General features: G+C 48.9%; 2 protein-coding genes across 16 annotated transcripts; one reads left to right on the top strand and one right to left on the bottom strand.

The window, feature by feature from the left end:
* Nucleotides 1–3: 3 nt before the first annotated feature.
* MINDY1 (MINDY lysine 48 deubiquitinase 1) lies at nt 4–12,677 on the top strand. 7 transcript variants are annotated; one of them, XM_038562176.1, is made up of 11 exons: nt 24–40; nt 4,790–4,892; nt 5,085–5,595; nt 5,968–6,025; nt 6,435–6,499; nt 6,898–7,056; nt 7,589–7,691; nt 8,053–8,195; nt 8,954–9,145; nt 9,458–9,601; nt 9,838–12,677. In XM_038562176.1, the coding sequence occupies exons 3-11, from the start codon at nt 5,152–5,154 to the stop codon at nt 9,916–9,918; spliced, it is 1,389 nt and encodes a 462-aa protein (XP_038418104.1). In that variant the 5' UTR covers nt 24–40; nt 4,790–4,892; nt 5,085–5,151; the 3' UTR covers nt 9,919–12,677. The 7 variants fall into 7 exon arrangements, with proteins under 7 accessions (XP_038418102.1, XP_038418104.1, XP_038418105.1 ...); XM_038562175.1 differs by lacking the exon at nt 24–40 and adding an exon at nt 887–1,720; XM_038562179.1 differs by lacking the exon at nt 24–40 and adding an exon at nt 899–1,720 and having other exon boundaries at nt 5,590–5,595.
* Nucleotides 4,440–20,404, bottom strand: ANXA9 (annexin A9). 9 transcript variants are annotated; one of them, XM_038562185.1, is made up of 14 exons: nt 20,228–20,399; nt 20,025–20,113; nt 19,186–19,273; nt 18,908–19,004; nt 17,826–17,920; nt 17,529–17,642; nt 17,218–17,308; nt 15,987–16,066; nt 15,770–15,829; nt 15,169–15,253; nt 14,933–15,028; nt 14,793–14,851; nt 11,576–11,698; nt 4,441–8,432 (listed from the first exon to the last, which is right to left on the bottom strand). In XM_038562185.1, exons 3-14 carry the CDS (start codon nt 19,258–19,260, stop codon nt 8,421–8,423), a joined length of 987 nt encoding a protein of 328 aa, XP_038418113.1. In that variant the 5' UTR covers nt 19,261–19,273; nt 20,025–20,113; nt 20,228–20,399; the 3' UTR covers nt 4,441–8,420. The 9 variants fall into 9 exon arrangements, with proteins under 9 accessions (XP_038418117.1, XP_038418113.1, XP_038418112.1 ...); XM_038562184.1 differs by lacking the exon at nt 4,441–8,432 and adding an exon at nt 8,626–11,346 and having other exon boundaries at nt 20,228–20,397; XM_038562189.1 differs by lacking the exon at nt 11,576–11,698 and having other exon boundaries at nt 4,440–8,432.
* Between the last annotated feature and the right edge of the window lie 1,554 nt (nt 20,405–21,958).

Genomic DNA, 21,958 nt, shown 5'->3' with positions numbered 1-21,958 from the left:
GGCGTCCTGGGAAACGTAGTCCGGCAGCTCCGAAATGGCTGTAAGAATCGAGGAGAGAATAATTTTCCGAGATTACTCATTTGACAGAGAAATGTATATGTGTCACAGTAACCTGCGTTGGTGGCATCTCTCGAGTCGGGCTAAGTATAGCATCTTTCCATAGATTACATCGAGCATCTGGCTGGCATCTTAAATTACACAAGGCAAAAACAGCTTAGCCTGCCTTTCTCGAATTCTCCCCTTTACCAAACGGACCCACTGCCGCCAATTTTCTGCTGTCCGTGTTATAAAAACATTAGAATCACCTTCGACCCCTCTTCTTCACCTAATACCTACGGCCTCTTGCCGACTCCTGCTGCTACTTTACCGCCCAGTAGCCCGTCTGTCTACAGCCTTGGCAAATGCCTCCTCATGGACGGTTGTAACCTGGGGTTTTTGCTCCCTGCCTCCCTAATTGCTCAAACTGCCCTTTCAGCCTTCAGAGCTGCTTGAAGTTTCATCCTGCAGTAGCCTTGTAAGTCAAGGGAGGAGGGCCCTTCAGAATGTGGAGCTGGGTTCCAGCCTCCCCTAACTGCCACCTTCCAGCCCCATGGTGGTGTAGGGTGCTGCCAATACGTGAACTGATCATCAAATGCCCCTCCCTTACCGACCCTCCCTGGATTTCTTACTGCCAGCTTTTCCTGCTCTCCCCTCCCCACGCCCACCCCAGAAGTTGAAAGGAGGTGAGGCCTGTGTTGGGACAGAGGACCAGAGCCCAGGGGTATTAGATCTCCTGCTTGCTCGGCTAGTTCTCTCCTTGTCTTCCCAGAGTCTGGGGAGTCGTGTAGAGGACCTCCAGGGGCACAGCCCAACCAGGTCCATTTCTAAGGGGAAAAAAAAAAAAAAAAAAAGATACATAAAGGCTTAGAAAATAGCAGAATTTCTTTTTACTTTAAATGAATAAATATGCAAATATCGTGCTCTTTGGCACTGCTTCTGTGGGTCCAGACCAAAGGCCTGCCATATCCACGGAGAAAGCTCAAATCCAACCAGCTGCTGCTGTCCAGCCCTGCTCCTCCCCACGCTCCGCAAGGGCACTTGCTCTTCCCTCTTCTCACCAGAGAGGCACAAGCGCTCCGTCCCTTTCAGAGGCAGGCGGAGGGAAGAGAAAGGGTCTGTTGTTTTTCTCTCCTTGTTTCTCTCTCCCTCACTGCTAATCACCAAGCTGCTGACCAGGTCAGAAAGCCCTGATAGAAAATCTCCAGTGCTGGGCAAGTCCCTCCTTCTCCAGGGAGCTTGTCCTTGACTAATTTTTCTTTGTCCCATGGGAAAAAAAAGAGAGAGAGAGAAAGAGAGAGAGAGAGAAAGAAAGAAAAAAGAAAAACCACAAACTTCCTTTGAAAATTAGCTCGGAGTCAGGGCCTGGAGCGCACGCCCTAGACTCAGCCACTCAGGAATCCTGAAGACGCTCCGAGCGACCTGGGAGCACCTGGGCTGCACTCCTGCCTGCCTCCACCCTTCTCTGGTGACCCCAGTCGTGGATGTGAGCCCGGAAGTGGCCACGACCACGCCAGGACAGCTGCTTGTAAACCTGTGTAGACCTGTGTAAGCTCTGGCCTTGACAGCTGGAAGGCAGCTGGGGCTGCGGTAGCCGTAGCGCCCCTCGTTGTAGCCACCTTCCTGACTGAATAGCCCTTCCGGACCCTCCTCTCAGTCCTGGAACAGCACCCACTTCTTTAAGGTAAAAACTTTCTTCTAACCATTTCCTTTACCTCCCCCGCCCCCTCCCCCCAGTTCTCTTTTTCCTCTGCAGCTCTGGGGAGATGACGCGGACTGTCCCTCTCCACTTTTGGTCTCTACAAGTTTGGATTTTGAGAGGAGCTAAGGCAGGAGGAAGATGTAAAAGGGGTGGGCTTGGTGCCTTCATTTACTTCTTTTAATGAAAACTTCCCCCTCTCGCTTGCAAGTTAATAGGCAGGGCATGGGAGGGCATGGTTGACTTACTTGGGGGCAAATTTTTATTTTATTTTTTGGGGGGAGGGGCAAAATTTTAAACCAGAATGAAGATTTGGGTCAGACTGAGAAGATTACAAGTGCAAAAGTACCTGGGGGTGCGTGTGTCTTAGTGAAGCTACCTACCCATTTTATATGCTTCTTCCAACTTTTGGCTATTTACTGCCGGTGCAAGGGAGGGGCCAGGGCTATTTTAACTATCTCACCCACCACCAGAGGATAATTCCAGCAGGAAGAATGCATGGGACTTGAGAAAAGAAGAGGAAAAGAACAAAATCCTGATTTGTTGTAGTGCCCTCCCCCCTCATCCTTTCCTATGCTGACATACTGGTGCCCACCCACGGGGAGGGCACTTTGTAGAGTAGAAATCCTCCATTCCGTCTCCTGCCCCTCTTAAGACTTAGCCCAGTTAGCTTTGCCCAGTTTCTCCAAGACCCAGCTCCGGGTCTCTTTCGGCTCATCCCCCTCGCCAGCTAGCTGCCCAACTCCCACTTAATTATTGATAATTTCTAGCACTGGACGGAAAAGATAAGAAACGCACGCTGCTTTTCTCCAAGCTCTTTTAACTTTCCCAAGCTCTGGCCTCTGTTTCCAAGGCTCAGCCACACTGTCGTTGGGGAGGAGAGGAAAAAAGGAGATGAGAGAGAGGGAAAGCAAAGTGTAAAGTGTGCAGGCAATTTTTGCTAGTCTGATTCTAAATTAACATGTAAATGAGAGGCAGCTATCATGAATTATGTTTGAATCAGGAGGAGGATCAATTTGGGTGACTAGGCTTCTGCTGATAACTTTTCTGTCTCTCAACTTCATCTCCCAGGCCTTAACCTAGCCCTGAATTCCTGCCACTTTACAGGAAGGAAGCATAGTGTCAAAGTAGGAGGGAGCAGGAGAGAAGACAGGATTTCTGACCCCAAGTAAAGGGGACAGCAGAACTAAGAAGTTGAAGGTAGATGTTTTCCAGGGGACAGCGTTTATGGCTTTTTATTGTTTGCTATCTACGGCCTTAATTAAATGTCTATGTTGGACTCGATGCTTAGTGCTGATAGAGAGCAGGTTAAACAGGTCTAGGGTTTACATGACCTGGGTGGGAATAGAAAGAACATACGCAGAGTAGGTAGATGAATGTAGAGGGAGTATTTCTTTTTTTTTTTTTTAAGTTTTTATTTTAATTCCAGTGTAATGTACAGTGTTATATTAGTTTCAGGTGTACAGTATAGTGATTCAACACTTCCATACACCACCCAGTGCTCATCACAAGGGAGTATTTCTTTTTCTTCTTTTTTAAAGATTTTCTTATTTATTTGAGAAAGAGAGAGAACTCGGTGGAGGGAAGGGGCAGAGGGAGAGGGAGAGAAAGAATCCCCAAGCAGATTCCCCACTGAGCATGGAGCCTGACACACAAGAGCCTGATCTCACAACCCTGAGATTATGACCTGAGCCAAAATCAAGAGTTGGCAGCCCAACCAACTGAGCCACCAAGGCACCCCACAAGGGAGTATTTCTTGTATAAATCAATAATCAGCATTTTCACATCTATATAAAGAGTGGGCAAGAGAGTATCTCTAGGTTTAGGTAATTTAAGGGAGCAGAGGGGAACTGAAGAGAAGTTGATACCTCAATTCCTGCTGTCAAGAGTTAACTGTCAGAATTTGCGGGGGAGCAGGCTTTGTACCCTAATCTGAAGTTACTTGCCAGAACCAGTCTGATTCAAGTCCCCCCTGGCCTACATTTCCCCTCTCTGGCCCACAGGAAGCCCCTCCAAAACCTTTTTGCTGTGGTTCAGGATTGTGTAAAGTTTAATAGAGTCCTTTGAGGAAAAAGGCTTCTTTCTCACTGGTGTTTCCTCTTTTGGGGCATGAAACTATCCAGCTCTACCTCCGCTCTTCACCCCAAACACTCTGTGACTGTTAAATCTTTTTTCCCTTGGGGTGAAGAGGAGAAAAGGTAACCCCAAGGATACTTGTGTGTGCTCTGGAGGATCTGTGAACAGCCAGGGTGGTGGGGTTTGGTATGGGGCAGAGGAATTATCACCATCCTGGCTATGGTGGGGGTTACCAACCTGACGCCTATTACAGGGTGAGCTACAGATCACTGTATTAATAACCATGAATACAGCTGACCCTTGGACAACACAGGGGTTAGGGACACTGACCATTCATACAGTTGAAAATCCATGTATAACTTTTGACTCCCTAAAAACTGAACTAATAGCCTACTGTTGACTGGAAGCCTTACCAAAAACATAAACAACAGTCAGTTGACACATATTTTTATGCTATATGTATTATATACTACATTCTTACAATAAGGTAAGCTAAAGAAAAGGAAATGTTAGTAGGAAAACTATAAGGGGGCACCTGGGTGGCTCAGTAATTGAGCATCTGCCTTTGGCTCAGGGCATAATCCCGGGACCCCTGGGATCAAGTCCCATATCAGGCTCCTTGGAGGGAGCCTGCTTCTCCCTCTGCCTGTGTCTCTGCCTCTCTGTGTGTCTCTTATGAATAAATAAATAAATAATATTTTAAAATCCTAAAGAATACAACTGAAACTAATGTAAATCGTGTATCAGCTATACTTCAGCAACAAAAAAAGAAAATCATAAGGAAAATACATTTACATTACCGTTCATATATTTACTGAAAAAAGTCCGCGGATAGTGGACCTGCCCAATTCAAACCCCTGTTGTTCAGGGGTCAGCTGTACAGTTTTAACATCTCTTGCTCTGTCTTTTTCCTTTCTTTCTCCTTTTACTTTCCCTTTCTCTCCAACTTTTTTCCATTTCTTGATCTTATCGTTTCAGGGAAGCTGACTCCTTCCAATGACTTCAATCCCATCAGAATCCTGCCTTTCAACCTGAAAGCCCTGTACCCTCATTGGTTCCATGTGGTCACAGCAACTTAGAGGTGAAGAGCTCAGGCTGGGGCCCTTCTGTTTACCCAACTGAGAAAGACATACACCCTGTAGCCAGGAGTGACTAGATAGACATTATCTAGCCTTCCATACTATAGTCCTTTGACAAGACTTTTCTGGATCTATTTGCTTTCCAGCCCAATGACTTTCTTCTTATTTGATTGGTCTCTTTTTTACATACCAAGCCTAGATTAGGTAACTCCCTGAGGACAGGAAAGTCTTTTGGTGCCCTTCAGTTGACCTATTCTGACCATGGAACACCATCAACCTGAGCATTCAGCCGCTGGTGAGGGCAGGATTACAGAAGCAGTCAGCCCTGAAAACCGTGAGGTCCTGTCACAACCGGATGAGCACCCCCAGGACAAGGATACTGGAGATGGGGCAGCTGGAGAACAGGAGCCAGTAGGCCACGCTTTGCTGCTGGCCGAGGGCCAGGATCACCTTGAGTCCCCTCCACCTGATGCTAGTTCAGGGCAACTGGGGCCAGCCCACGGGACACAGCCTGAAGTAGAGACAGTGGGAGCATGCTCCAGGCAGGAGCTTCCCCTGCCCCCTAGGGCCCGACAGCCTGAGCTAGATTTCTACTGTGTAAAGTGGATCCCCTGGAAGGGAGAACGGACACCCATCATCACCCAGAGCACTAATGGCCCTTGTCCTCTCCTTGCCATCATGAACATCCTCTTTCTTCAGTGGAAGGTAAGAGAGTTTGGATGGGAGCTCAGAAATTGCTAGGGCGAGTCCTCTTCCCTGACCCATCTCCTTGATGATCCTGCTGTTCTCAGACCAGGCAAAACTTTCCAGATTATTCTCTGTATATCTCCAGCTTGAACAAGTGAGATAAGCTATTCATGAAAACAAGACAAAACAAAACAATTCTCTGTCCTACTCTTGTATCTTCTACTGTCTGGCAAATGGAAATGCCTTACAGTTCTTCACATTCATTCCCTCACTCTAGTTGCAAGCCCGCTTTCCCACCACGCCCTCCCCTTCCCCCCTGTCCTTCTATGTTTTTCTCCTTCAGTGCTCTCTGAATATACACATGGCCTTGGCCACCCTTTCTGCCTCCAGGTGAAGCTGCCCCCCCAGAAGGAAGTGATTACATCAGATGAGCTCATGGCCCATCTTGGTGAGTGACTAAACCTTGGAGAGGAATTACACAGAAGGTTCAAGAGCTTACACTTTCCACTCAGCCAGAAATCCAGAATATTGGGCAACTGCGCATTTGGGGCTCTGATGTGGCAGGGAGGATGAAGGTCTACAGGGCTTCTCTGCAAGGCTGGGGAATGAAAAGCAAAGATCAAGGTGTCAGGAGTCTGGGATTGAAACCCTACTTCTGCTCTGAGCTTTTAGTGTGACCTTGGGTGGGCCTTTCACCTTCATGAGTCTGTTTCTTTCTCTAAGAATTGAAAGGTCTGGATTAGATTTTAAGGCTCCTTACAGCTGTAAAAATCTGTGTTCCATAACCATTCTCCAGAAGAAGAGGAAGCAGCTGTGGGACAGTTGGGGTGAGCTGATGAAGGGGTTCTGTCTTGTAGGAGACTGCCTCCTGTCCATCAGGCCTCAGGAGAAGTCAGAGGGACTTCAGCTTAATTTTCAGCAGGTGAGGCAAACGTCTGGGGATACAGGAGTTTGCAGGCTTGTATCGGGACACCTAAGCTATGAAGAGAAGCCCTTCTTCTCAAGAAGGTTCCTTGAACTATGATTTCTTTCTAGTATATCTCTGTCCTAGAAAATATGTTCCTTTATATAAGATAAAGAAGGGTTGAGGCAAGAGAGGAATGGAATGGCCTGTAAGAGAATGAGGGAAGAAAAGCAATGAGATTAATTTTTTTATTTCTGGAGCTAGGAGTCAGGGGGTAGGGGAGGCTAGAATAGCCATCGTTTTCTCCTTTTTATCCCCTAGCTTTATTGGAATATAACTGACATCTAACATTGTGTGAATTGAAGGTGTATAACATGGTGGTGTGATACAGTCATCATTTTCTTTTCTAAACCTAGAATGTGGACGACGCGATGACAGTGTTGCCTAAGCTGGCCACGGGGCTGGATGTCAATGTGCGATTCACAGGGGTCTCTGATTTTGAGTATACTCCTGAGTGCAGTATCTTTGACCTCCTTGGCATACCTCTGTACCATGGCTGGCTTGTTGATCCACAGGTGAGGGGGGGGGGGCGCCCAAATGAGACTCTTACCCAGCTCAAACTGACAGAGAAGCCAAATTTTGTGGGATGGGTTTAGGGAGTTAGGGATTAGATTGGCTTGGGAAGGGAATAGGCTTTAGAGGCTGGACCTGGTGCAGAATTCCTTGAATTTTAACCTTTTTTTGGGGGGGAGGGGTAACATTCAAATACAAGCAAACCCTATACAAATAGGTCAGTTCTTTAGACCCGGAAAATTTCAAGAACCTTTGTTTGTTGTTTAATTTTACTTGTTTATTCGTGAGAGACACACAGAGAGAGGCAGACGCAGGCAGAGGGATAAGCAGGCTCCATGCAGGGAGCCCAGTGTGGGACTCGATCCCGGAACAGTGGGATCACGCCCTGAGCCAAAGGCAGACGCTCAACCGCTGAACCACCCAGGCGTCCCAATAACCTTTGGTTATAGGGTTGCAATGCTGTGGGCTTGTTTCATTTCCTTTCCCAAAAGATCTCAATTATTTGGCTACTACCCCATCCCACTGCCCATGCAGAGCCCTGAGGCTGTGAGTGCAGTTGGGAAACTGAGTTACAACCAGCTGGTGGAGAAGATCATCACCTGCAAGCACTCTAGTGACACCAACCTGGTGACAGAAGGTAATATCCCTGCTTTCTTTTCTGTAGATCTTATGTGGAGGGAGTGATGGCCACTTCAGTTTGTTGTTTATTGTCTGTCTCCCCCACACCACATCCCACTAGAGTGTGAACCCCACGAGGGAGAGTCAGGGGGATTGACCATTGCATTCAGTACCTAGAGCGGTGCCTGGTGCAGGGCGGCCACTCAGTAATGATTTGTTGGATAAATGAATGCAGCCAGGCTTCAAGAGATTTCACAAGGTGGGATCCTCCTCCTTAGGGCTTTTGACAGGGACAAAGGATCTGGAGGATCCTTCTTCCTAACGTGGACTTTGTATTGAAGCTAAGCCCCTCATCCCCCAATTTTGTGCCCTCCCGGCAGGCCTGATCGCAGAGCAGTTCCTGGAGACCACTGCAGCACAGCTGACCTACCATGGACTGTGCGAGCTAACAGCAGCTGCCAAGGAGGGTGAACTTAGTGTCTTTTTCCGAAACAACCACTTCAGCACTATGACTAAGCACAAGGTAATGAGATTTTAGAGATGCAGGGGTGGGACGTGGGATGTGCTATCATTTGTGGTTTTTTCTTCTGGGTCAGTGTGTCAGGCAGGATAAGTTAGATTAACCTCAGGTAGCAAATGGCCCCTAAAATCCCTGTGGTTTATTTCTCATGCTGGCTGGCCATTGTGGATTAGCTGCTATTCTGTCCTGCATCGTCTTCTCTCTGGGACCCAGGCTGACGAAACAGCCTTAATCTGGAATCTGGAAGGGAAAAGAGAGAGAGGTACCCCATGCACTAGCTTTTAATGCTTCTGCCTAGAGATGACATGTGTCAGTCTGGCTACTTTCTCACTGGCCAGAGCAAGCCTTAAGGAATAGGCTTGCCCTCAATGGGACAGGAAAGTAAAATCCTCTCCCAGCAAGGGAATGGAATTAAATGGATGAGGGAAAGGTCTTTGACTCTCAAAGGATTTATTCTGGTAGCCATCAGATGAACCCAGAGAACCACAGGAAGTAGGGTATGAAGCAGCATCTTGTGTGGGACCCCCACCCCAAGGACTCCCACTTGACCACAGGGACTGCCATGTTCACACCCAGCTGAGCATACACTCAGACATCCCTTCCTTCTCCCCACAGCCATAAAAGATGTGTGTGCTCACACTGACATGGTCCAGGCAGCGCCATAGGCGATTGCAATGGTCTCTGCATTTCAGCTGATCTCTGGCAGTAAAGTGCCTCTGCGTCACCTACCCCACCAACAAACTTTGTCCTCCTCTCTGCAGAGTCACTTGTACCTACTGGTCACTGACCAGGGATTTCTGCAGGAAGAGCAAGTGGTGTGGGAGAGCCTGCACAATGTGGATGGTGACAGCTGCTTCTGCGACTCTGACTTCCACCTGAGCCATTCCCTGGGCAAAGGGCCCGGAGCAGGAGGGGGCAGTGGCTCCCCCAAAGAGCTGCGGCAGGTAGACCAGGTGTGTGGGGCCAGTGGGAAGGGGGCAGAGAGCCCATCCTCTAATGAGCTCTTCACCATAAGCAAGTGGCATGCACATTTCATCATCTAGACATCGTGACACATGACACCTGTGCCCCTTAACTGTCACCTTCAGACCACCTTGGTACTTGGAGTATGTCACCACAGATAATGTACTTGGCTATGTGTTTTGCCCTGGAGGAGAAACTGGAGAATTTGAAGAAGAAAAATGGGTTGGAAACCTAAAGCCAGCCTGGATAGCCCCCAGGCCCCAGTGACCTCACTACTTTTGCTCTGTCCTGCCTCTCTCTAGGACTACCTGATTGCCTTGTCCCTCCAGCAACAGCCACAGGGCACGTTGGGTCTCAGTGACTTGGAGCTGGCCCAGCGGCTTCAGCAAGAGGAGTACCAGCAGCAACAAGCAGTCCAGCCTGCACCAGTGCGGGCCTCACCACAGGTGAGGGCTGCTGGCTGGGGTGGTCCGAGGGGCCCAGAGCTCCACCTTGCTCCTCCCTGTCCACACACTTGGCCTTGTGATTCCTAACTCGTCTCTTCAAAGTGTCCCTCTCCTGTGGGTCCCGTTTTACCTTTCTCTCCCCAACTCCCCTCCTGATCCTGCCCTACATCCATCTAGAATCTCTGTCGTTTTGCTCTTCTAGGCTGATGCGTGACCCATTGTTAAATCCCATACAGGGGAGAGGAGCCGCATCTGGACGTCCAGTCGGGGAGCGTCGTCAGAGGCCGAAACAAGAGTCAGATTGTGTCCTCCTGTAGCTTGGCCCGATGCTGGGGCTGCCCTGCCTCTTCTTTCAGAGGTGACAGCTCTTCTGCTTTCTCCCCCAGCTCAAGCCCTGAGATATGCAGGGTAACGCATTTATAGACTGTTGGGGATCAGAGCGGGCAGTAAATGCCAAGGTCAGACTCAGTAATATCCTGCCCTCATGTGCTGCCACCTTCTCTGCCTCCCGGTCATCCAGGGCAACATTGGGGTTGATGGGGTGAGGATTTCTAGTTCCCAGCTCCTGTTCCCCAGTACAGTCACACTAATATACAGACTCAGGCTCCAGGGTGAGGTCCCTGTCTAGAATGCATCTTCCCTGCTTCTACCCCTGACTGGCTGGGTCATTGGTGATCCTGCTGGCCTGTCTCCCGATTGTTTCAGGGTTTGATATGGGTTTCTATATCCATTATTTGTAATGCTTTCCTAGGGGTTTGGAAATAAAACTTCTTTCTTGAGATCTGTTGTTTGCATTCCCCTGCAACAGTGGGGTTAAGTATTTGACCCAAATAAGGAATGCAAAAAGATGGGGGAGGTTATAGAGGCCCTGAGGGTTGCTTTGCTTGTCATTTCTAATAGGGCCAGCAGGGGGAACCAAAGCCTGCTCCTCCCCACCCCCAAGTCCCTGCTTTGGAAGATGCAATTTGGGGGTTGTATTTATTTATTTGAGAGAGAGATCATGAGCAGGAGGGGAGATAGAGGGAGAGGCAGATTCCCACCAGGAACGTGACTCAGGACTCCATCCCAGGACCCTGGGATCATGACCTGAGCCAAAGGCAGACACTTAACCAACTGAGCCATCCAGGCCCCCTTTGCTACCTCTATTTCTGACCTCATAGGGCTCCTGTTTCTCACTTACTTTGCCCGGAAATTTCCTGGGGAAGAGAGAATAATGGCGGGGGTGGGGGAGTTGGACTTCAAGGTGAGGGGCTTGTTGCAGCACTAGAGCCTGTTGAATATCCAAGCGCACATCAAAGGCACCTCCAACTTTAAGGCCTCCTCCCAGCCCATGTCCTGCTCCACCCAAACTTCAATCAGGGAACACAAACAACAGTGAAGTTTGCCAAAAGAATTCAAGAATCAGTGAGATGGTCTGGCCAGGGTATGGGAAGGATGAGTAGGGCAGAAACCATCCAAGCGCTGCCTATACCCAAGACAGAGATTGGGGACGCAGGTGCAGGCATCACTTTGAGATGAGGAAATTAAGGGATTCAAAAGAAACTTCAAATTCTACTCTCAACAAGAAGCTGGAGCATGTGATACTCAATGAAGCGTTATCCTATTTGGAGGCCCAGCTGGTATATGCTTGGCCACACATGGGGATCTCAGATCCTTGAATGTCATGGTGTTCCAGGGAGGCCTCAAATGTCTTCACCTCTGCATAGGGCTAGTAGGGCTGACCGGCAGTCCCCTTTCACTGCATCCTGCAGACAGGAGAGTCCAATGTTAGACCCCACTGACACCATGGCCCAAGTATTGTTTCCTCCCTTGTGCTGGTCCAGAACTGTCTGATGTCAAGAGCTGTGTACTAAATTAACCAAAAACTCATGAGTTCTCCAGAGCATGAACATGTTTGGTGGTGTGCAGGGAGGGCAGAGTGGAGGGGAGAGGTGAAGCTCTGGGGCTCCAGGTTAAGAAGTAGCTAAGTCTCACCTGGAGAGAAGAGTAGAGGGACTTGCCAAATTTCTTTTTGAACTCAGCTCGGATGCTTAGAAGGTCAGTCTCACTTCGAGAGATAAGGATGCGCATCAGGACTTGGTAATTGGGTTTGATGTCCTGGAAGATGGAGAAACAGAATGGGGGGAGGGTGGTGGCAAGATTCTCACAGAGTAGAGACTGGACAGGATGGTAAATTACTCTAGAAAGGGGAAGCGCGGGACGCCTGGGTGGCTCAGCAGCTGAGCGTCTGCCTTTGGCTCAGGGTGTGATCCTGCAGTCCCGGATCGAGTCCCGCATTGGGCTCCCTGCGAGGAGCCTGTTTGTCACTCTGCCTGTGTCTCTGCCTCTCTCTCTCTCTGTGTCTCTCATGACTAAATAAATAAAATCTTCAAAAAAAAAAAAAATAGAAAGGGGAAGTGAGGTGTGAGTTCAGGGAAAAGAGAAGAGTACATTATCTAAGAGCAAAGTTTATCTTTGTCCACCCTCATGGAAGGTATGCAGCAGGAAAGATCAGTCTCTGTGGGAGTGGCTGGGGTAGTTCTCTTTCTGGCCATGTCACTAGCTTAGAGCCTCATTCCTCAAGATCTCAGTGGTGGGCAGCTCCCAAGGCAGTTACTCAAAAAAAGATGGGAAAGACTTGCTGCCCATAAAGAGTTCCAGCATGAAAGCCAGGAAGTTTTTAACTTCCAGGGTAGTGAGTGTCCAAAGAGGATATACCAGCCTATCCCCAAAATGAGTTGTTGGGGCTCTAATAGGCAGGAGGGTCATGTGACTTCCTGATAGGCAGGAGGGTCATGTGAGCAGACGCTCAGGAGGGTCTGAGCCTGACCTACCAGGGCCACCTCACATCCCCATCTATATACATCAGTTTCTCCTGTTTGGATTCCTGGGGTTCAGCATCACTTGTCGCACCAAGCCTCCTGCCTTTTGGTTAAAGAAGGTAGTGGAGGGTTCAGTTTCAAAAATAAAGGTACAATACGTGAATTATAATTATAAATCATGAATCATAATTGATTGTATGAAGTCATTAGTTACAACTGATTATAATAAATGTGTTATCAGGAGAGATTTCTAAATAAAAACTTTGGTTGCAAAACTCCTATTTATGTTATGGGCTGTGCACCGGTGCTATCACAATTTCCTAATAGCTTCTTTCCCAGTAGTTTCCTGGCACTTGACTCATGAGACTTCCCACAATTGCCTGATACCCACCTTTATGGCATCCACACAGATCATAAGTTCCCATGGAAAAAAAAGAAAAGAAAATGAGGAAGTAACAACAGGATGCCATATTTCATTTGGACCTCATTGTCAGTGTGCCTGTTGGCTACTTTATCTTCAATTTCATGTATCATCAATCTTGTATTGTGGTAAAAACTGCTGATTGCTCTGCAGTATCTATTCTTCCTGTCTTCCAACTCTTACTACTCCAAAGTTGTAGAACTGGGGCAAGGCACTCATTAACTGAATATTCCCATTGGTGCACAAGCACCCTTTCTACCAAACCTACATTAAACATAATTCTTACCTTGTTACTTGAGAATGTACTTGGCCAACTCATACTTCCCTAGGATCTTTTATTTTTTTTAATTTTTATTTATTTATGATAGTCACACACAGAGAGAGAGAGAGGCAGAGACACAGGCAGAGGGAGAAGCAGGCTCCATGCACCGGGAGCCCAACGTGGGATTCGATCCGGGGTCTCCAGGATGGTGCCCTGGGCCAAAGGCAGGCGCCAAACCGCTGCGCCACCCAGGGATCCCCCTAGGATCTTTTAATACGCATTCATTCTATGGTTCAGATTGGTCCAAATTTTCCTGAATCAGCCTTCACTGAATGTCACTTTTCTGAATAAATATGTCACAATCTATGTTTTCAAATATTTCTCACAAGAGAATAAGACAGAAGTTTTTCCTTTTTAAAACAAGTTTGGTGGGCAGCCCGGGTGGCTCAGCAGTTTAGCGCCGCCTTCAGCCCAGGGCGTGATCCTGGAGACCCGGGATCTAGTCCCACATCAGGCTCCCTGCATGGAGCCTGCTTCTCCCTCTGCCTGTGTCTCTGCCTCTCTCTCTGTGTGTCTCTCATGAATAAATAAATAAAATCTTTAAAAAAAAAACAAATTATTTATACATTATAATCATTTATTGCTTCAATACAAGTTTGTTTATGACAGGAATTTAGAAAATTTACTGTCAAAATTGAAATCTCCACTGGTGATGAAACAAGTGCATATATGTACTGTCTTCTGAATACCCGCCAACAAGGCATGATGGTTTCTTAGTACACAAGAAGCTATGCCATCTGCCAAAATGATAACTAATTTTATCTTCTTAAAAATTTGGGTGAGTTTTTAATTTATAGGTTTTAGGGACAGTTGTACTAATAGGAGACCTAGCTCAATGAGCAGAATGACTGGATTCTGTTTGTGGAATCACCAATTTAAGTGTGAATAGCAAAGTCTGACCATTGTGGAGAAAGGTGGTCCTGAGCGCTAAGAACTCTTATGGTATAGTTTGTAGTTCAGACCAATACCTATATTATAGACCAGGAGTTGACACATGCAGTGAAATGTCCTGGAAGACCATTAGGTATATGTGATTTTTAATTATTTTTAAATTCCAGTATAAATAACATACAATGTTATATTAGCCATACGTGTTTTATAGGAAGCCTAAATGGTTCATTAGCTGTATGAACTTGGGCAAAGAACTTAACTTTTCTGTACCTCAGTTTTTTCATCTATAAAACAGGGATGGAGTGTGGCTGTGAATATTAATTGAAATGTGTGTAATGAGCTCATCATAGGCTCTGGAGAACAATGAGCAAGAAATGCTGGCTCTTGTCATTACTCTTGCATTATCACCATCATTATTCTGGCAACAACTGAAATTGGACAAGGTGCTGTCTTAGAGAGCAAATTCATACCTATATTTGGCCACCTATATATCACTTAGGCCAAAATTTTAGTTTTCGTGCCCTTTTGAGTCAACTAATTTAGCTTTAACGCCAGCTCACTCCTCTATTCTTGACAAGGCAGTTTGTCAACCTAGGAGAAGAGAGCTGCTATGTTTACAAAGTAAATATGAGATCAGATAGTTACATCAGCAACAGTGTGAAACTTCCTCTCTTGCCCAGAAGATGCCACCCCCCACCCCCACCCCCACTCCCCAGTTTTTGTTCCAAAGGGAGGGAAAAGAGGCATCCCTCTCACCTGGAGGGCTTGATGAAGTTTATCAGCAAAATACAGTGGTGTGTTCTTGATCACTGAGGCTGGAAGCAAAGAGGGAGAGATGAAGAGACAGCTCCCATGCCAGGTGAGAGCTTAACCCACATATTCTGAGCCAGCCCTACCTAGGCTGAGCAGAGCTGCCTGGGCATCTCCGTGGAAACGGTTCTGGACGGTCTTCTCTAGCTCATGCCCGGTACACCGCTGGTACTGATCAAACACTTGTATTGTGTGTGGGATGTAGTTAGAAAGATAAATGGGAACAGGGGTGGATTATCACAGAGAAGGAGGAGCCCTCCCCATCTTCCTCAGCCAAAACATTATTAGAGTAAGCTAGGAAGACAAGAAGTTTCGTGTGTACCTCGGATGAGGTGTTCGAGATTTCGCTGGGTGAAGATGAGGACCCACGTGCCCTCTGTGCTGGGTGCTTCAGCCTGTTTTAGTGCCTGGGAAGGAGGAGTAAACCAGGATCATTGGTTGGGGGCAGGGGAGCCATGGTTGCAATGTTCCCCAAATCCATCATCATGATGATGGAAATGGGATTCAGCAGGGAAAAGCTTAATTGAACCTATAAAGTAGTTGCTTTTATTTATGGCTAAAACAAACAAATAAAAAAGGAATGGGGCTAAGGGAGGGGTTCTGCCCTCATAGCTCAATTCCCCAATTTGCGGGAATCAAGGAATTAAATAATCTCCAAGTGAAGTTCTGAGGAGGGTGCCCCCACTGAAATGTCCAAGAGGAGAATCTGTCCATTGACAAGCTTCTTTCCTGCTAGTTCAGGAATCAGAGGCTTAAAGAGTGATAGGCTTCAGATGGTCACTACCTGACACTTCATGTCCTCACATGTCAATGAGGCAAGGAGAGGTTTGCAGGACAAGTGGATATATATGTCACTGGCCTATGATATGGTAGAGGGGGATGTCTTACATGCATGGCTGTGCAAACTCCTCGCTCCTGCTCACCTGGACATCTTGTTCCACCAGGTTATAGTCAATGATTCCAGAGTATCTGTCACGGACCCCCTAGGAGAAACTCTCTTAAGACTCTGAGGGTAGCTTTTTATCCCCAGGACAACCAACCCAAACCTGGTCTCCCCTCAAAGACTTCTCTTGCTAATCATACCAGAGCAATGCTCTCCACTCTCCCCCAGCCCCTCCCCTGCAGGCCAGTCCTCCTCACCTTGGCCAGGGCCAAGAGCAGTTCCTGCAAGATGTCACTGGTCTCAGATTTGATGTCTTCCTCAGCCTCTACCTGGAAATCTGGGGTGGGGTCAGGACCTCTCTGAATCCTCTCAGTTTTTCCCAGTGTAGACATTCCCTGTTCAATGCCCAACACACTGTGCCTTGCCTACACTGCCATCTCCTGCTTGGGGTGGCTTGGATGGCTGCTGGTTCCCAAGATGTAAGGCAGAAGCACCATCGTGGCCACCCTGAAAACATCCCTAAGCTGTGAGTAACCCATGCATCACGGGGTGCCAACCTGCTAGGAGAAGGGGGCATCTGTTATTCCAGGGGTAGACAGGCAGTCAAGGGGGGTATGAAAACCCACATTATGAAGCCAGATGGCTAGGGCCTGGCCCCCTTTCTGGAGCCAAGGAGAAGTGAGGTGGAAGGATGTGAAGATGTGAAAGAAGAGAGGGAAAAGAAAAGCAGAAGCAAGAAGTGAGAAGTAGGAGAGGGATTAAGGCAGGCCAAGAATGGACACCAGATGAGAATGAGAAAAGGCCAGTTAGCAATCAGTGGGTGAGGGATGTGGCAGCCACACAGGAGCCTGAGGGGTAATACCCATGACTTAGAGAAACTAGGTCCCCACCTTTCCCCCCCTGGCTGTAGCAAGGCTCCATTTAGTCTGGGATGTGGTATGAAGGCAGAATCTGGAAGGGGCTGGGAAGATGACATGGGTTCCCTTGGGACTGTCACAACATTGTCATTACCTTGGAATCTGCCCTGAAGCCCCAGACTAAGATGGCTAATTGTTGCTTCTCTTTCCTTCCTTCCTTCCTTCCTTCCTTCCTTCCTTCCTTCCTTCCTTCCTTCCTTCCTTCCTTTCTTTTTTTTTTTTTTTTTAAAGATTTTATTTATTTGAGGGAGAGAGCATGAGTTGGGGGGAGATTTAGAGGGGTGAGAGAAGCAGACTCCTACTGAGCAGGGAGCCAGATGTGGGGCTTGATCCTAGGACCCCAAAATCATGACCTGAACTGAAGGCAGATATTTAACCGACTGAGCCACCCAGGAACCCTGCTTCTCTTTCTTTAATGATCATATCTGGCTCTTGCCCTGGGGAGACAGAATTGGCAAGGGTGGGTGGGCGGAGAGACTCAGAAGGAATATTGCTGGATGCTTGCCTGTAGGGAGTGCCAGAGAGGGGGGACTGCCCTGCCATCCCCTCTCCCCTCTCCTTCCGCTCTTACTCTGTTTGTAGACCGTCAGGCACTCCTGCAGGTGGGGTGCACTTCGGGTGGCAAGAATTTCCAGGGCCACATCCTCAGCAGGACCTGAGTTCTACAAGATGCGGGGAGGTCACTCTGACGCTGAGGCATGTCATTAGAATGGCAGAGAGCAGAGGCCACCACCTGTCCTTCTAGGGGTCCATATGGGCTGTTTAAAGAGGGCCTCTGCCAAATCGATTCCTCTGGGGTGGGCAAAGGCAAGTCAGTCAACTCCCTCCTCCCCTCAGTGGTTCTTACTTCCTAGACACCCAGCGAGCCTTCTCTCCTGGTACCTTCAGGGCTGTCCTCAATTCCTGGGCATCGAACTGGGCTGCAGACTGCAGCAAAGCTATCACAATCCTCTCAAGGTTGCCAGAGAGTGCTGCCTGCAGGGACTTCAGCAGGTCCTACAACAGATGACCCCCATGGCAGAGAAGAGGCATGATACAGAGGGCCCCAGATGCGTGGGGAGGTTTGGGGATATTTGGCTGGTGTCTTTCTAAGGCCAGAAGCACCAGCTGTCCCTCTCTCAGCTGCTATGGCTGTCCAAGTCTTCCAGGGAGGGGGCTCTGGTAAGTCAGTGGCCTCACCTGCTGGGTGCGCTCCTGGAAGGCTCGACAGATGAGCTGCCTTTGCTCTCTGGTCCTGTTGGTCAACACGCCCATGATGGCACTGCAGTCCACACCTGAACCCAGATGAGGGTTGGGCTATCAGCTCGCCAAGACCCAAGAGAGTCTTTAGGGGCAGGGATCCCCCTGCCTCATTGGACTTGAAGCCTCCAGGGGAAGAGAGGAAAAGATCCAGGAAAGAGCTGTGCAGGACGGGGTAGGGACTACAACACCCTCACTTCCTTTTTTTTTTTTTTTTTTTCCCTTCAAAGATCTTATTTATTTATTCATGAGAGACACAGAGAGAGGCAGACACACAGGCAGAGGGAGAAGCAGGCTCCCTGCAGGGAGCCCAACACGGGACTCGATCCCAGGACCCTGGGATCATGATCTAAGCCAAAGGGAGATGCTCAACCCAAGTTGGGAGTCACCCAAGTGCCCTCCCCACTTCCATTCAGCCTCAAAAGAAGATGCAGGGGTGCCTGGATGGCTCAGTCGGTTAAGCATCCAACTCTTGATTTCAGCTCAGATCATGATCTTAGGGTTGTGGGATCAAGCCCCACACTGGGCTCCAGGCTCAGAAGGGAATCTGCTTAAGATTCTCTTCCTCTCCTTCTGCCCCTCCCCCTACCACTCACAACACACTTTCTCCCCCCTCCAAAAAATATATATATAAATAAAAATAAAAATAAGAAGATGCAAATAGATTCAAAATGACATGTGAACCTGACCCAAAATCAGAAGAAGGTGGAGGGAGAAATGGCTTGGTGATCATGGACTTAGATTAGAATCCCAGCCCTGCCATTATGAGCTGTGTGACATTGAACCAGCCTCTTTATCTCACCAAGCCTGTTCCCTCACCTGTAAAATAGAAATAAGACTTACCTCACAAGGGTGTCCTAAGAATGGGAATGACATACCTCCCATGGTACTTGATATACGAGAATTAAGGCATTCCACAAACATTTATTGAACAACGTCACTTCCTCCTTCCGAGGTCCTTCCTAGTCTGCAGACTGGTTTCTAAAGGATGTATTCCCCCGTGCAGAGGGAAAGGGGCTCACCTTGGCCTGCAATGGCCCTCAGCAGCCTTTGCACATCCTTGTCCACGCTGAAGCTCAAGAATGTCCTGAGGGTGCCCAGGGTTCCCCAGGCTGCAGTCTGTAAGAGGGTGAGGGGTAGGGGGCTGGAGGAGCATCTCAGATCCGCACAGATCTTGTCCCAGTGCCCCAGCATGGCCCTTGACATGGTCTCAGGGCCTGCTCTCCTATTCCCATCCCTCATCCTCTCACAGCCCGAGAGCTGATGTAGTAACAACGATCCCAGCAACCACAGCCCCTACCTTGTTGGCAAGGCCCAGGTGGCTGAGGATCTCCTGGGTCAGGGATGGTCTGGTCTTCCCGCTGGTCACAGACATGGTATGGCTAGCTCTCCCGAGGAAGGAAACAGAAGCCACCTGACAAGAACTTCCTGACCCTCTGGGCCTCTTTTATGATCCCCAGACCCCTAGGGCCCACCTCCCATGTCCTTCCTGTTCCTTCACCACATTGCAGAAAAAAAAGAACATCAACCTGCTTGGCAAGTTTGGGAGTCCAAATGGAGGGGCAATGGGGGGGCCCCCATCTTCCCCACCTCTTACCCCCTCTTCAGGAAGCAAGGATTGATTAAGAATGCTGCTAGAGGGATACCTGAGTGGCTCAGTCGATTAACTGTTTGCCTTTAGCTCAGGTCATGATCCCAGGGTCCTGGGATCGAGCCCTGCATCGGGCTCCCTACTCAGTGGGGAGCCTGCTTCTTCCTCTCCCTCTCTCTCTGCCCCTCTCACCAGCTTGTACATGTGTGCGAGCTCTCTCTCTCTCTCTCTCAGATAAATAAATAAAATGTTAAAAATAAAAAAAAGGGGGAATGCTGCTAGAAATAGCATCAAACAAACCCTCTCTGACTCCAAAGTGGGTCCTTAGGCTCCCAAACTTTGGTCTCCAGTGGATGACCCCCCTCTGAGATTACACATCCCTTCCTTCTGGGGGCCTGGTGAGGTGTTCCTGCAGCGGTGCAGGGGAAGTGAGGCAGGGTAGCAGGATAAAGTATATGGAGTGGGAAAGAACAACTCCTAAAACACCTCCCTACCTTCAGCCCCAGCCCAGGAGGAAGCCCCTGCCCCCTGCCCATCTGGCTGCCTACCTGCTGCCCACCTTTCACCTTTGGAGTCTCTGGCAGTGATCTTCAGGTCAGTGGGGCTGATGTGTGTGTTCCTTTGGGTACATGGGTGCCTAGACAAGGCAGCAAGCACTCACATTAGAAAAAGAAAACTTTCTCCCTCTCCCAAGGGATCAACAAGATTTTTTCCCCTCCCTTCCCCCAGAGGGCCCAGGTCCAGTGCTTACCCAGAGGTGCCAGGGGCGAGATGGCAGTCGTCATAGCCTGGCAGCTAGCTGCCTGTGTCGGCACCAGCTTCTGTGTGGTCTGCTAGAGGAGAGAGCGCGTGTGCAGCCCAGGCCGGGCAGCCAGTCAGATGACCTCTCTAGAAGCCAGCCCAGCTGTCGCCTCGGGCTCTGGCCCCTCCCAAATGTGGGAGAGGACCGGGCTGTACCTGGTCCCAAAGGCAAGCTCCTCCCTCTCAAGCATCTTTCCCTCCAGAAGCCAGCCCACTGGGAGAATTCTGCTCAGCTTCCAGCAGCCCAACTGGACACAAGAGGCTTTGTGTGGTGCTTTCCTTCTGGGGCCAGGTTGGGACCATAGAAACCCAGTCTTTAAGTACAGCTTCTGACCTGGCTCTGCCTTTGGCTCCAGCTCCCTGGGGGGACAGGTCAGACAGGCTCCAGGCTGATTTAGAGGCTGATAGAGAAAAACCTGTTGGGGCACATACCAGCAGGGCACCCCAGCCCACACCCCAGAGGGGGTCCTAACCCCCAAACTACCTGACTGCTACTACCTTATCAGAGCCAGCCAGCCTTGGTGGGAAGGGCAGGGGGGACTGTTTAGATCTGTGGGGGAAGAAAGAGCACAGGCATTTAAGGGTAAGAGCAGATAAGCAGAGGAAGAGAGAAAAATGCAAAGGGTGTTCCCCGTGGACAGGAGCATCACGCTCCCAAAAGGCAAAGGGAAATGGGAACCCTCCCACAGGAAAGGGTTCCTGTGTCTAGATTCCATCTGGTGCCTTTTGGCTGCCAGGGTTGTTGTAGCTGTAGCGAGGCAATGTTAGCAGCTGGGGTTGGGGCTGTCAGTGCACAGAGCAACAGGTGAACAGCCCTGAGGAGCCCCAGGAGCCCCTGAGCAGGCAGTCACTTGAGCCTCCCAGCCAGCTCGCTGGGATCTAGGAGCTGTCTCTTTCCTGCTCCCCTCGAGAGTTCAGGTAGGGCCTGGGCACAGAAGCTCCAGAGCGCTTTCCACCCCTTTGCCACTCTCCTTGCCAAGCAAGGCCCTCCCTGGTGTTCTTACGTCCCTGAGGACTGACCTGCCCCTCTTCCACAGGGCAGACTAGGCCTAAGAATGCACAGAGGGAGATTTCATTGGTGGCAATCACTGCTTCTCACTTTGTCTCCTGTTCAAGTGGAAAGCATCCACCAATTTTTGCTGTGAGAACGTGGGTTTAAGCCCCAGCCCTGCCACTTGTTCTCTTCTGTAACCTCAGTTAGTCATTTCAGATTTCTTTTCTTTTCTTTTCTTTTTTTTTCATTTCAGATTTCTTTTTTTTTTTTTTAATATTTTATTTATTTATGACAGATACAGAGAGAGAGAGAGGCAGAGACACAGGCAGAGGGAGAAGCAGGCTCCATGCACCGGGAGCCCGATGTGGGATTCGATCCCGGGTCTCCAGGATCACGCCCTGGGCCAAAGGCAGGCGCCAAACCGCTGCGCCACCCAGGGATCCCTCATTTCAGATTTCTATGTCTTTTTCTTTACCTGAAAAAAAAGGGGGACTATTGGGAGAGGCTGATGTGTGTGGAGGGGTCCTCCTGGACCCCCAAGAATAGCCATCCTGGAATAGCTGAATTAGGTAACATATGTTACCTAATTCATATGGGGGATTTTCTCTGCATTTGGCAGAGAAAAATGCCTTGAAAATAAGGCTGCCAATTTAAAAAATAAAGATACAGGATACCTAGTTAAATTAG

Source organism: Canis lupus, chromosome 17, assembly GCF_011100685.1.
Source record: "Canis lupus familiaris isolate Mischka breed German Shepherd chromosome 17, alternate assembly UU_Cfam_GSD_1.0, whole genome shotgun sequence".
Lineage (NCBI taxonomy): Eukaryota > Metazoa > Chordata > Mammalia > Carnivora > Canidae > Canis > Canis lupus.
Note: the sequence above shows the minus strand (reverse complement) of the source record. Positions and strands in the feature narration are given on the sequence as shown.